Below are 12,616 nucleotides of genomic sequence, written 5' to 3'. Positions count from 1 at the left end.
ACCTGTGCTTGGCTACATAATATAACAAGGGGCTGTATGCATGTGGGAACACAGAATTTATATGCCATGACACAAACACACACAAACAAGAAAAAGAAATGATGTAACTTACAATCATGTATACGTGTATGCACATGGCACACACAAGAGGATTTGTAATGTCCTCCCATATGTGTATTCACAATGGGAGGTAAACAAGCTTTATACAAACAAGCTATCATGGGGGGAAAATAAACAAGTCATTGATGCTGGTGTCTTTGCCTCCATTACTTCAGAATTCACTAACAAGCAGCAGTTATTATAAGCTGAAGAAATCTTACCTGCTTCCCCTATTCTACATAACAGAGAGAATAGTATTTTTGTATCTGTCAAATGAAATATGAGGAAAGCCATAATACAGTCCTGTCTATATGTCTCCTGCTAGTCCTGCAACTTCCTATGTTCTAATTACATCCCTATTACTCAGAAAAAGGAGCATATGGAAAATGGGAAGACCACAGTATGAGGTCCAAATTAAACACGACACCATTCAATACATTGCAATTTCATTTATGGTGTCGTGTCTGTTCTGTCTCCGAGTCTGTGCACAAGTGCACACAGGTCTATGCACAAAGTGAGCAGACCCAGGCGCTCACAAGTGCACAAACCATCACACATACCCAAGGGTACTTGTGGACATATACACTCACTTGCATATAGATATACTCACATGTAGAAATATATAAACAGATGCTCTATGCTGCACGCTTGGAAGCCATGCTCAGCAATGGGCACTAGAAAATCTACTGGGTTGGTTTTCTAAAATTGGGATAGCTGGAATGATGCTCATTCAAGTAATTCCATGTACCATACTAACATCAATTGTGCAGTGCCAGTGAATGAAGTTAATATCTAGGTGGATGGGAAAGCTACCCGATAGCATGTGTGAGAATGTTATACAGAATCCAGGCACAATGGGGATGGAACATATCCAGCTCCCCATATATTGAACATGTGTCTGCTTGCATCATCCCTACTAATTTCAGGGACACTGTAGCTAAAGTGGAATTACTGATTTGGATATCATGGTAAATCAGGATTGGGGGAACATGAACATAGAATTAAATACCAAGGAATAGTAAGCCAGAAAAGAAATATAAAGGTTATAGACCACAACAACAAGAGCACAAAGAAGAAAGGAAGGAATCAATGGTGATTGCTTGGAGGAGGGAGCTAGCAGCCTTATGGACCACACAGCCCAAGGGAGAAGGTTCTAACACTGCATCCCATTGATTTCCCACCAGGCTGAGTCAATGCTCAGAAACAAAGAAGGTCTTGAAGGTGGCTGAACGTCGAACATCTCTGCCCACTATATGGATCCAATTCCATTAAGAAACAGAGTGAGCCATTGATCCAAGACCTCCAAGAGAGGATGTAAGCAAGAGTACGAAGAAGATGGTGGGGAGGATTAGAACTTTCCAATATTTCACACACATACCCCAAATACACACACATATGATTTCTTTCCTCCTGTGGCCTTGATGCCTTCCTTAACCCACAATAGAGCTCTGAATTCAGACTGTGTGACATGATTCTCATCAGTTGATTTCTCAGTACAAGACCTTCATTAGAGTGACAGCAGTGAAAAATCTGGTACAGAGCCCTCAGCGTGGTTTTGATGGAGGCAGGTTTGACCCAGCCCAGCATTCAGATATTATTACCAATGTAAAATGAAGACCATCTTCATTTCATCCTTCTAAGGGGTGTACTGCAATGAAAGCTATAGAAATTTTTATCTTGCATTAAGGGTAGACTCTGTAACTTGTTTCTCTGTGCGGAAATTATTTGTTCCAGAAGAACATGCAGAAATTGTGAGAAGAATTAAAATATAAACTTCCAACACTGGCACACAACATTATGTCAAATCCACTATGGTTACCATTATATCTGGGATATTACAGCAAATCTGTCACTTCACTGCACTGAACACAAGAATATTCCATTCCATTCCTTCCACTGCACCACAGCCTCTGAGAATCAGCACTGGAGAAAACATGGTTGTGTCATTTCTGTTGTATTGTTGCCTTGTTTTATTGCAATAGTACCCATTCTCCACAACCTCTTTGCCGAGAATGCAGGAAGAGAGTGTGGTGGCTATTTCTTTCATGTGGACTTTTTTAAAAATAATAATCTGAAACTAGACAAGGAACTTCTCAAGTTCACTTCCTGGAGGCATAGTATAAAATGTTAACGGGTGCTACAGTTGTATGTGCATGATCATGCAATCTAAGAGAGAGAAGACAGTGAAAGTGGGTTGCACAGGCAAGTGAAGAAGAATAGGAAAGGGAGCAGAAGCAACATGTGAGTGTTTGGGATCATGATAACCCTGCTCAGAAACTTTAACCTTCGAAAGGGAAGCTGTTAAGTGCATTACTGATCAAGAAAACTCAGGCATCCATTCAAGGGTTAAAGGTTTGCACTACAGTTTTCAATTTCAAATGTAACTACTGCTCTTTGGTGTCAATAGATGTGGTGCCAATGAATGTGCGTGAGTTGCACAGAAACAGTCTGATTAGGGGGTAAATGGGAAGGAGCTCAGGAAGCAGTAAAGAGATGCAAGAGGGCAGTCTACACGCAAATGCATCTATTGGCTCATGAAGAGTGATCTCTGCATAGTTATGCACTGACTCTTATACACCCACATACTGAAATACACTGTGCTGTTCAACACTGAAGCTCCCCAGCACTACTTCACACCATCCCACTCCCAGTTTCCTGTTACAGCACACATCTTTAAGTCTGGCTACAGGAGAGTGGAAAGCAGCTACAATTCCCCTGGATATAACTGCTCTTCCTTTATAACACCCCAAATACTTGTCTGCAGACAGAGAGTAGGACAGGTCTCAACATAGATTAGTGACCAAAATCTTTTGGCTGGACAGAAAAGAAGCAAGAGAGATGATCAGTTTCTCTTTCCAATCCCCAAGAAACACAAGAAAAGAAATGGCTTTATTCTTCGCCCCTTTCTTTCTCCAGGGCAATAGGCTCCTTGGTCCATTTGGCCTTGGCGGTGTCCTGGTCCTCAACAGAACCAAGGTCAGCCGACAGACCTGCCATTCCATCACCATCACCATTGCCTTCCAAGTCCAGTTCCTCAAAGGAGGAGCCACTAGCCCCTGACTCGCTGTAACTGTGCTCACTGCGATTGTCCACCTCATCTCGGCTGTGGCCAGACGTGAAGGGGGACAAGATGGAGGTAGCCACTGAAGTATCTCTGCTGTTGGTTGTAGTCTCCAAGCTGACAGAGCTGTTCTCACTTAAGGTGTCGGCCCCTTTATGTAAAAGAAGAACAAAGAGTTAATACTGGGGAAAGATTATAAACTCAGAACCATGAATAGGAACCACTACACATCTCCACCCTTGCAGTTATTTGAACATACTTTGGATTCTTCAAGCAATAGGAGTTTAAAAAAAACCATGCAATTTCATCCCACCAAAAAGTATATCACAAGGACATGGGGAGGGGTTTAAGAGTGTTATAAGCAGCAAAAGCCTATACCAAGCTAAATGGATCCACTGACTGTATAATGGACTGTATCATATGCTTTGACTGTATAATGGATTGACAGTATAATGGACTGTATCATATGTTATCTTACTAATTTAAGACCCTTGGGTTTGGCCAGAGACATAGTTTAGAAGATAAATCTACGGTCCAAAATAGCGATCTTGTGGTGTTCATTCCCACCAAAGCATTCAAGAAGGCAAAGCAAACAGAGATTGACTTCTAGGCTTAGATGATCCTTGAAGACCACCCAGATCAGCAATGCAAAATTGGCAAACCAGTAGCTATTAAAGCAAGAATTGTTCAGGAAGGCAAATCATAATTTAATGCATTAGAAAAAGAAACATTAAAAAGCATTCTAATTCATTGTGGTTCCAATCTTGTGTTGATAGTAAACCAGTATTAACCCTTCTATCTTAAGGACTCTGTATCTACAGTTACTTACCTGGATGACCTGAGAGAGTGACAAACTGTTCCTCCTAGTTGGGCAGAGATTTCATGAGCAAGGGGTGTCTCTGTACAGTCGGTGACCCCCTTCCCCCATATCAGACTGGATTATTCCAGGGAAATAATCTTTTGACAGCTTAGGTCCTCTTAGGAAAGAAAACTGCATGATTGAATCTAATTAAATAAATTTACTAGTAACTCAGGATGATTGACTTAGGCTTGTCTCACAGGAAAGTATGGATGAATTTTTAAGAAAAGAAAGAGGAGTAAGAGCTTTCTGATCTCCATTCAATAAAAAGTCAGCAAACCCCAGCCAAGTTTAGTGGTAACTTGTCACAAGTTAGTGTCAGTATATGGAAACATCACCGCTGCAGACAGCCAGATTGTTGACGTCACATGATGCGCCTATCTGTGGGAAAGAAGAGTTTCCCAGGACGTTCACAGGCTGGATAAGTCTTTGTGAAGAGTGTAACTTGAAACCTTCTGTGTGCGCATGTTCAGGAAGTTTGTCAGACGTGCTGGAAGAGCTGAACTGAAAGGACGTGTTTTTCTCTAGTGCTGTAATGTCAGAAATAAACATCATGTAAATAGATTTCTGACTTATTTTCTTTCCCCTGCGGGAGCAGGAGAGAGGGGTTTTGCATTTTACCCATGCTTGGGAAAATGTCGCCTATCAAAATCTCCCTGGTCTGTCCGAGATATCAGCCAGAGGAGGTTACCGGTATGCAAGCTCCGAGGACAGTGAGAGGGGCCAGCCTCTATGGAGGGGGCTTGCAAACCGACAGTTAGTACAGAAACTATAGCTACAAAATTGGAAAGCAATTGCAAAATAGGGTAGGCATGGTGCCCATGATTTGGATCACACTGTTATTTCCCTTCTCAACAGAATGACCTGAGAACATTTGTTCAACACCGTGGCCCAACATAAAATTGAGCTCTAAAAGTATTCTCTGCTTGAAATGCAAAAACAATGTGTGTTGGAATATCTGGAACATATCTGGAACGTATTAGAAGATACCTTTACTAGGAAACATTGGTAAACATACATTCACGTACTCTCTTTGGCTAAACCAAAGAGCTTTAGAGAATGTTGACATGAGGAAAGTGCATTCATATTGCCCTCTACTGGACAAAATGTGTCTCCTATCTTGCAATCCTGTCCCCTTACTGAAATGTCATGGCTTTCCCCTTAACAGGCTTAGAAGTAGAATACAAAGATTGTATGAAAGAACTCTGTTAACATTTCCAATTTTGAAAGAAACTCCTTCTAGGGTTTCCTACAGCAGCATTTAGTATGTAACTAAATACTGAAACTGAAACACGAAGAGAAAAGAGAGGAGGAATGGAATCACACAACAGCTGAAACTTGATAGACAGGTAGCCAAGGGCAAGCTTGCTATTAAAAGTCATAAAAACATGATTATATGCTCAGCTGTTTAAAAAATGTATTGTGGAATTCCCCTCATAACAACAGCAGCACTCCAGCAAGGAGCAAGCCAAGGCACACATGTAACGGATTAGAGTGAGTGGGTGGATGGGTAGTTCCCACTTTGCATGCTTCAAACATTCTTGGATTGGGGCGAGGGCTTCCAGTGGCAGCCAATAATGCATTCATGTTTGCACAAGGCAAGCTGTGTCTTCTTGCATTTCATAAACTTACAGTTACCAGCTTACCCAGCAGGGACATGAAAATATCCCGCGCATACATATCTTACTGCCTGCTCACTCAAACTACAGAACTCATCTATAGCAAAAGGTGGAACAGAGCCCCCCTCCCCTAAATTGCTATGTGGATATTGACAGATTTTACATGGATACTCCGCAATGAAGTCTTTGTTTAGGAAGAATCAAGAAAAAAGGGAGCAGGGTGGTTCGCTTGAACCAAAGTCTCTTCCTAATAAGAATGTTTTGAACATGTGCTGTAGGAAAATGATCTTTGTGAGCTCCTTAAATTTAACAGGAGGCAGTTACACACATAATATACATCAGGGGTGGCTAAACACCAGTTGGGGGGGGGGGAATCACCTACATCCAAAGGAAATTTTTCTCAAATTTTGGCAGTGGCAGAAAAAAAAGTCAAATTAAAGTAGACACAGTAGAGCAGGGGACAGAAATACAAATCATCTGGCCCTCATCTCAACAAATCAATCATGTGATGGGTGGAGAACGGTGATAAGCCCCTCCCCTCAAATGGTTTGTATGGATCAGATGAGAAGGGAGTCTATGTGCCTGTGTATGTCCTCTGTATGTGTGCATGCATATGACAGTGTGCATATGATAGTGTGCATGTGAGAGTGTGATGTGGCCACACCTACTTTTGTCCATATTTGCTATTGGTATGTGGTCCCGAAGGGTTGGGAAGGATAAATGTGGCCCTCAGCTCCCCGCACACACGAAAATAGCCATCCCTTATATAAATGGCTCCAAGACACATTCTGGGTCCTCCAGAACCTTTCCTTCTCCCCCTCCTCTTTCCACTTTCAACTACCAGACCTTTATCCAGTCCTTAACATACTGGTGTAGAATACCGTATAGATTTCTGCAGGATGTTGGTGCTTGTTAGCTATTCTTGTTTGATTCTCCCTTAGTGTTGCCTGGTTCACAAATAAAAACCGCTTTATTGTTAAGAGAGTAAGTAACTGGCCTGGAAACCTGAGTGCTTTTAAAAGAGCACCTTTATTCTTCAGATGCTTTTTTAGCATTAGGTCCAGCTCCCCGCACTTCCACAAAGGCAGCACTAAAACCTGCCCCCTCCAGCACTTCTATCCCCAGTCACGAGTGACGCATGAGGAACAACAAAGTTTGCATTTTGGGAACACAGTGTGCCTAAGGCTTTTTTGTGTGTGTGGTCAACAAACTTAAATATAACTCCAAAGGGGACATTAGATGTTTGATGGAAAGTTTCCCTCGCCTTTCACTGCAATTTGTGAAGTGTAAGCCCCCTTGGTGATGGTGTTGCTCTTTAAGCTAAGTCCTGTTCTGTGATGCCCCTACACTGCAACTAGTTTAGCTCCTCCTGCTGGAATCTGTGGGTCCAGACAACGGCAAAGTATACAACGAAGTCCAAGCACATTTTTTAAAAACAGAGAAGGATGCATGCATATATAATGTCTTCTAAAGCCCCCCTTTAGCACAGTTGCATCTGATAGAGAGTCCATAGCACATGCTTCCTTGTGGAAGATCCCATGTTCAATCCATGGCATCTCCAGTTAAAGGTTTTTGGTAGCAGGATTGAGGAACATTCCTATCTGAAATGCAGAGTTGACACACTTTAAGGCAGCTTTCTGTATCTCACAGAATTGTGAAGATGTGGTCACCAACCTCTTGTTGTTTGGATACCCAGTGCTCGTTGTAAAACCAGATAAGCTTGTTTTCTTATCAACTATATTCTTCTAAGGTTCAATTATTTATTTCTAAAATGTTGGGTCTAATTTTCCCAGTATTATTGTTTTGTTTTTAGAAAATGAGAAACTTTCAATCACCCAAATCTCTGGCATTCTCCATGTTATGCATGATCACATTATTCCATACACAACTCAAGTGCTCTTCAGTTAGAATAGTGACTACTACACAGGCTGCAGGAAGCAAGCACATATTTACAAATAGCAAAGTTAGTGCATACATTTTTTTTTTCTGAGGCAACAAAGCTAAGCTAGTATTACTCCAATTCTTTTTTATTAATAACATTGGTTCTAATTGCGGTTTGGGGAACGTCTCAGCATGGCATGTAGTCGAGCTGAAAGATAAGGGCTACAAGCACCATAAGTTGATCTGGATTCAAGAGAAATTGTGGGAGGAATTTCATGCCACACTCTTATGAGCCTTCTGTCAGGGCATGTCTTTTGTCTTGCCAGATGGAACAATCTCCTCTCCCCACCCCACCACGCGCTGTTCCAGGGGTTTTCTTAATCCTCCAGAGCCACTTTTCAGGGATGCTATAGGGAGGGGCAAAACTCATTGCGGAAGTGGAGGTCTTTGCGCAGGGCTTCCACTGATGGGACTCATTAGTTGAATCTTGCCCATTGCCTCCAACAATGGAGATAGAACATAGCCATTGTGGCCCAGTATTCATTACTCGCCATGAATTTGTCTAACCCTTTTTCAAAGTTATCCAAGTTGGTGGCTGTGGAGAAATGCTGCTAGATATAGATATATGTCTGTCTATGATTGTTTATGAATGAAAACATTCTTTGAAAGTTAGATCCCTTGTACTGTTACGATGTTGCAAGTCTGTGTAGCAGGCGATCTTGGTAACAGGTGAGAGGAGAGATACAAAATCATTTTGTCAGTGAGAGATAGAGAGACGGTTGTGATTTGGACAGTTGGGGATTGGAGCAGATGAGGGAGGGAGTGGGGAGAGACCAGAAATATGTTGAGGGAAATGTTGAGGCCTGAAGATCAGGAGTAGGGAGTCAGTGGCTACATTGTTCTGAGAGGCTGCCCTGTGTAAAGGTCTTACCAGAGGAAGGTTACACAAGCAGGTATTTAAAGTTGGCTAAACGGACCAAGCAGCCAGAAATACAACCAGAGGAGCTTCGGGATGTAGACACAGACTGTCCCCTGTTGCTGGACTGGGTTGTGGGAATATTTCACTGGGGTGGGATTTGGCTCGAGGTAAAAGCCACTTCACTGGAAGGACAGATCCTGAAGCTGAGACTCCAATACTTTGGCCACCTCATGAGAAGAGAAGACTCCCTGGAAAAGACCCTGATGTTGGGAAAGATGGAGGGCACAAGGAGAAGGGGACGACAGAGGACGAGATGGTTGGACAGTGTTCTTGAAGCTACCAGCAGGAGTTTGACCAAACTGTGGGAGGCAGTGGAAGACAGGAGTGCCTGGCGTGCTCTGGTCCATGGGGTCACAAAGAGTCGGACACGACTAAACAACAACAAAAGCCACTTAGAAGCTGGTGTCAGCAACAGTTTCTTTAGTCAGGGCCATCTTTACCCGGGGGTGCAAGGGGTGCGGGGCACCCGGGCGCCGAATTCTGGGGGGTGCCAGGCACCTGCCGCTGAAGCCGCCTAAACTCTTAACTATCTACCTGAGGTGTCTTGTGTGAAGGTGCCGCAGGGCCGGAGAGGGACGTGTGCCGACGGCAGTAGCCGGGCTGTGGCCACACAGCTGCACTCAGGGGACCCTGGCCCTCCTGCTGGCTTGCAAGGAGGTCCTTCCCAGAAGTGCTCGTCCACAGCCGGGTCCCTTCTCCCGCACTGACAAAGATTCTTTCTCCCATTACACCCACATGGATGTTGGCATTAACAACAAGAAAAATCTGCTGGGGTCTAGGAAAGCAGCCTTTTATAGTTGTTCTGACTCTTCCCTTGAGAAGACTCATCAATAGCTATAAAGCACAATCTGTTCTCCCTTAGCAAGCACTTGTCAATAAAAGAATCAATAAAACAATGGACTTGGAAACATCACTATTTCTACAAAGTGCACCAAGAAACTTAACCCCACATGTAAGTGTCCTGAGACCTAAGCAATTGACTCTGGCCCCCAGGAACAAATCTCTTGAATAAGAGTCTGTTTACAGTTACTGCCATTGGAACATAATTCTTGTCTTCCTGGCCAATTCAGGGACAAATGGCTTTAATGCACACAATGATAAAAGCATCTCCTCATCTTTTCTCCCGGTCTTGTGAAGTATTATTAAGTAAGAAACATGAACAATGATATTTCAATCATATACCTGCTTCTTGGGAATAACACAGGGGCATGCTCTGTAATTCTCCCTAGCATAAGGTATTTTTTAAAGAAAAAGTGTGGCTACTGCTTTCATCCCTACCTGTCTTGCATACAGAAAAATAACTGGCCAAAACAGAGAGAGAAGGCTGGAACAGCACATCAGATAAGAATGAAGTAGCCAAACAGGGCTGAGGAATCATACAGGTCTAGGTCTAAATTTGGACCCATGGCTGAACTGTGTTAGTATATGAAAATGAAATAGTGGGACTACGCTTCAGACAGGCAGAACATCTCAGGGAAAACTGAAGTACCAGGTGAAATAATAGAATAACCAAGTGCCAGTAGCATGTCTTCAAATTATTGCCTGGCTCCATGCCTTAGATACAGGTTTGCTGATATTTAGGCTGCTTTCTAGCATTTTCTAAATGCAAGCCCAAAAGGCTTCAACAAAAGGTGTCATGTAATTCCTACAGATATCCTAGGGAGGCAAAAGCTACCCCTTGAAAAGTATGAGGGCTGAGGTAGCAGACCAGGGGTAGTCATTATGATGCTTCTCAAATATTGTGGGCTACAGTTCTCGTTAGCTCCAGACAGCATGGCCAATGATCAGATATGGGAGTCCACAACATCCAGCGTGTATATCGCTCACAAAAGTGCTCAGCTTCAGAAACTGTAGATCCAGAATGCAATAAGGCTTGCAGAGGTGCTTGGCATCCACCTCCCCCCTGCCTTTCCTTATACAGGACCATTAGCCTCCCTGGCAGGAGAATAAAGTTTGCATTTACTTTAAAAACAACTCCCGTATTTCTTTGCACAACTGTCACATGAAGCTAGCTGCGCTCTCTCCAATGAGATTCTCACAGGTAATTGCTGCCCAAGGAGACAAGTGCTTGCATGAAAACCACAGCAAAGCCTGGAGAGGGAATAAGTGATTAGGAAAGCACAAACTTTAGCACAGGCAGGTAGTACATCTTCACCATTCCCTTGAGAGAAAGCTGAGAGCACAGGCACAGTGCTTCCTTCCTGGGGCTATGGTGTCTTACAAGCACATCCAAGTATGAAAAATATCTGACAGCAAGCAACACACTGTCAAAAATGGTCTGAGACCTTGTGAAACTCATTTGGTGGACTAAGTAGACAGACTAGCTACAAAAGGGCTCACATTCTGTAACACTCAGGCTATGTATACCACAACAGGTGCCTGTGCATTTTGGAATTTCCCAGGGCCATGGAGTGGTATCACAGTGTATCCTGCATCATGCATACTCAGATGTTGGAAACTGGTGCTTTTACAAAGACTACACTCATTGTAGCTAGTGGAGGAGACATTGGTATCAAAGAGCTCAAGTGTTATATTTCTTTATGATAAAGAATGACTATTGGTAACCAAGAGCACCCATCCTTTAAGGCCACATCTGTTAACAGGAAAGAAAAGGTGTGCCTGCATCAGACCGTTCAAATGTAATAGCAACAATTCTGGGGACTACTGTTTGAGTAGAAAGAGCTGTTTTTCTGTCCTATCCAACTTTAACCACATTCACAAGTTTACCTAACCCCACCCACCTCGGGACAAAAATGTGGTGAAAGTGCTCTGAGGCCATAAGCAGATGTTACAAGGGATACAGATGTTATCTCTTAAGGAGAAACCTAGGTTGCAGAGAATGGAATCTTCACTCTCTCGGCACTTGAACAGCAGCATCTTGTAGTTCAAAAAAGGAATAAGATTATTTCCCAAGGAAAGTTGCTATGATTTGGAGAGCTGTCTGGAGTGTGGCTGCAAGTAAGAATTAGAACCTCTGACTTCACTGATTAGTAGTGACTCCCATGCCATATTGCGATGACCCCAGAACCAACCAGTATTCAACACAGAAATAGGTGGGAGCCAAAACTGGCTAGTCTCAAGGCAAAGCATGGAGAAGCTCCATGGCATTTCCACCTCAGTAGCAAAGGCTAAAATGCATTTAATGAGCTGGTTGTCTGGATTAACCAAGAATCAGCAAGATCCATTATTTTACTGAGAATTCAATTTGAAGCAATCAGGTGGTGTGAGAAAAAAGACCAAGGCAAATCCGGTGGAGCAACTGAGCTATTTCTACAGATAGGTAAACAATAAAAATAAGAATTATTTTATTAATCTGGTTAAGAATAGTCAGAAACTGCTTAAAAGCTGCTGCAGTGCAGTTACTGCATTCATATTTCAGATATACAGTATGAGGCATAAGATTTCAGAAGCTATTCCATTTCTTGTACATATGCCCACCTATAGATTGTTGTGTCTGTTAACTATATCTCATATTCCCACATAAAATCTCAGCACCCTTGCCCCAGTTTCAAATCCTTGTCTCAAAGACCCATGTAATCCATTGCTCTGAATGACTATATTCCTAGATTTGAGAACAATGCAACTAAAGTGTAAAGAAGAGATAAATTTGTCAGATTAACAGCAAACCCAAAAATCCTGTTGTTAGTTGCCAGGGCAACACAGCAGATAACAACATATTTGTGTAAGCCATTAACCATTTTTAATTATGACATCACTTTCTGCTATGTTCTCATAGCTGAGAAAAGGACCAATGCCCTCTATACTTGAGCCCTATTTGTGTGTTACTCATGTGTAGGACATAGTGGTATTTACGTTGGCATGGTCCCTGCCCTCTCCCCAATGTCCCTTCTTTCTCTAACAACTACTGAGGACAATCCTCACTGAAGTGCAAAGATTGCAAACCATAAGTACTCTTCTTCCTCTTCTTTAACTAAAGTACAGAAAAGGATTAGGCCAATTCCAGTCTTGCAAGAGGTGCACAGGTTTCTCATCTATCAGAAGAGTCCAGAGTCAAAGTTCTCTGCTGCAAGTGGCTTTGTCAAAAATAGCCTTGCAGGGAGATCTATTCCCTGGCCATTCCAACCTGGATTTCCCTGAACCCCAAGGGGGCACCTCTG

General features: G+C 42.7%; 1 protein-coding gene across 4 annotated transcripts in view; it reads right to left on the bottom strand.

Moving 5' to 3' along the window:
• Positions 1 to 99: 99 nt before the first annotated feature.
• Positions 100 to 12,616, bottom strand: part of TEX264 (testis expressed 264, ER-phagy receptor) — a 149,869-nt gene continuing 137,352 nt past the window's right edge. For all 4 annotated transcript variants that reach the window (XM_080996487.1, XM_080996490.1, XM_080996489.1 and 1 more), the window contains one exon: positions 100 to 3,311. In XM_080996487.1, coding sequence (XP_080852613.1) covers positions 2,989 to 3,311 — 323 coding nt within the window. In that variant the 3' untranslated portion in view covers positions 100 to 2,988. The remainder of the gene's footprint in view (positions 3,312 to 12,616) is intronic.

The sequence above is a fragment of the Podarcis pityusensis genome (genome assembly GCF_964106645.2).
Source record: "Podarcis pityusensis genome assembly, chromosome: 2".
NCBI classification, from domain to species: domain Eukaryota; kingdom Metazoa; phylum Chordata; class Lepidosauria; order Squamata; family Lacertidae; genus Podarcis; species Podarcis pityusensis.
Note: the sequence above shows the minus strand (reverse complement) of the source record. Positions and strands in the feature narration are given on the sequence as shown.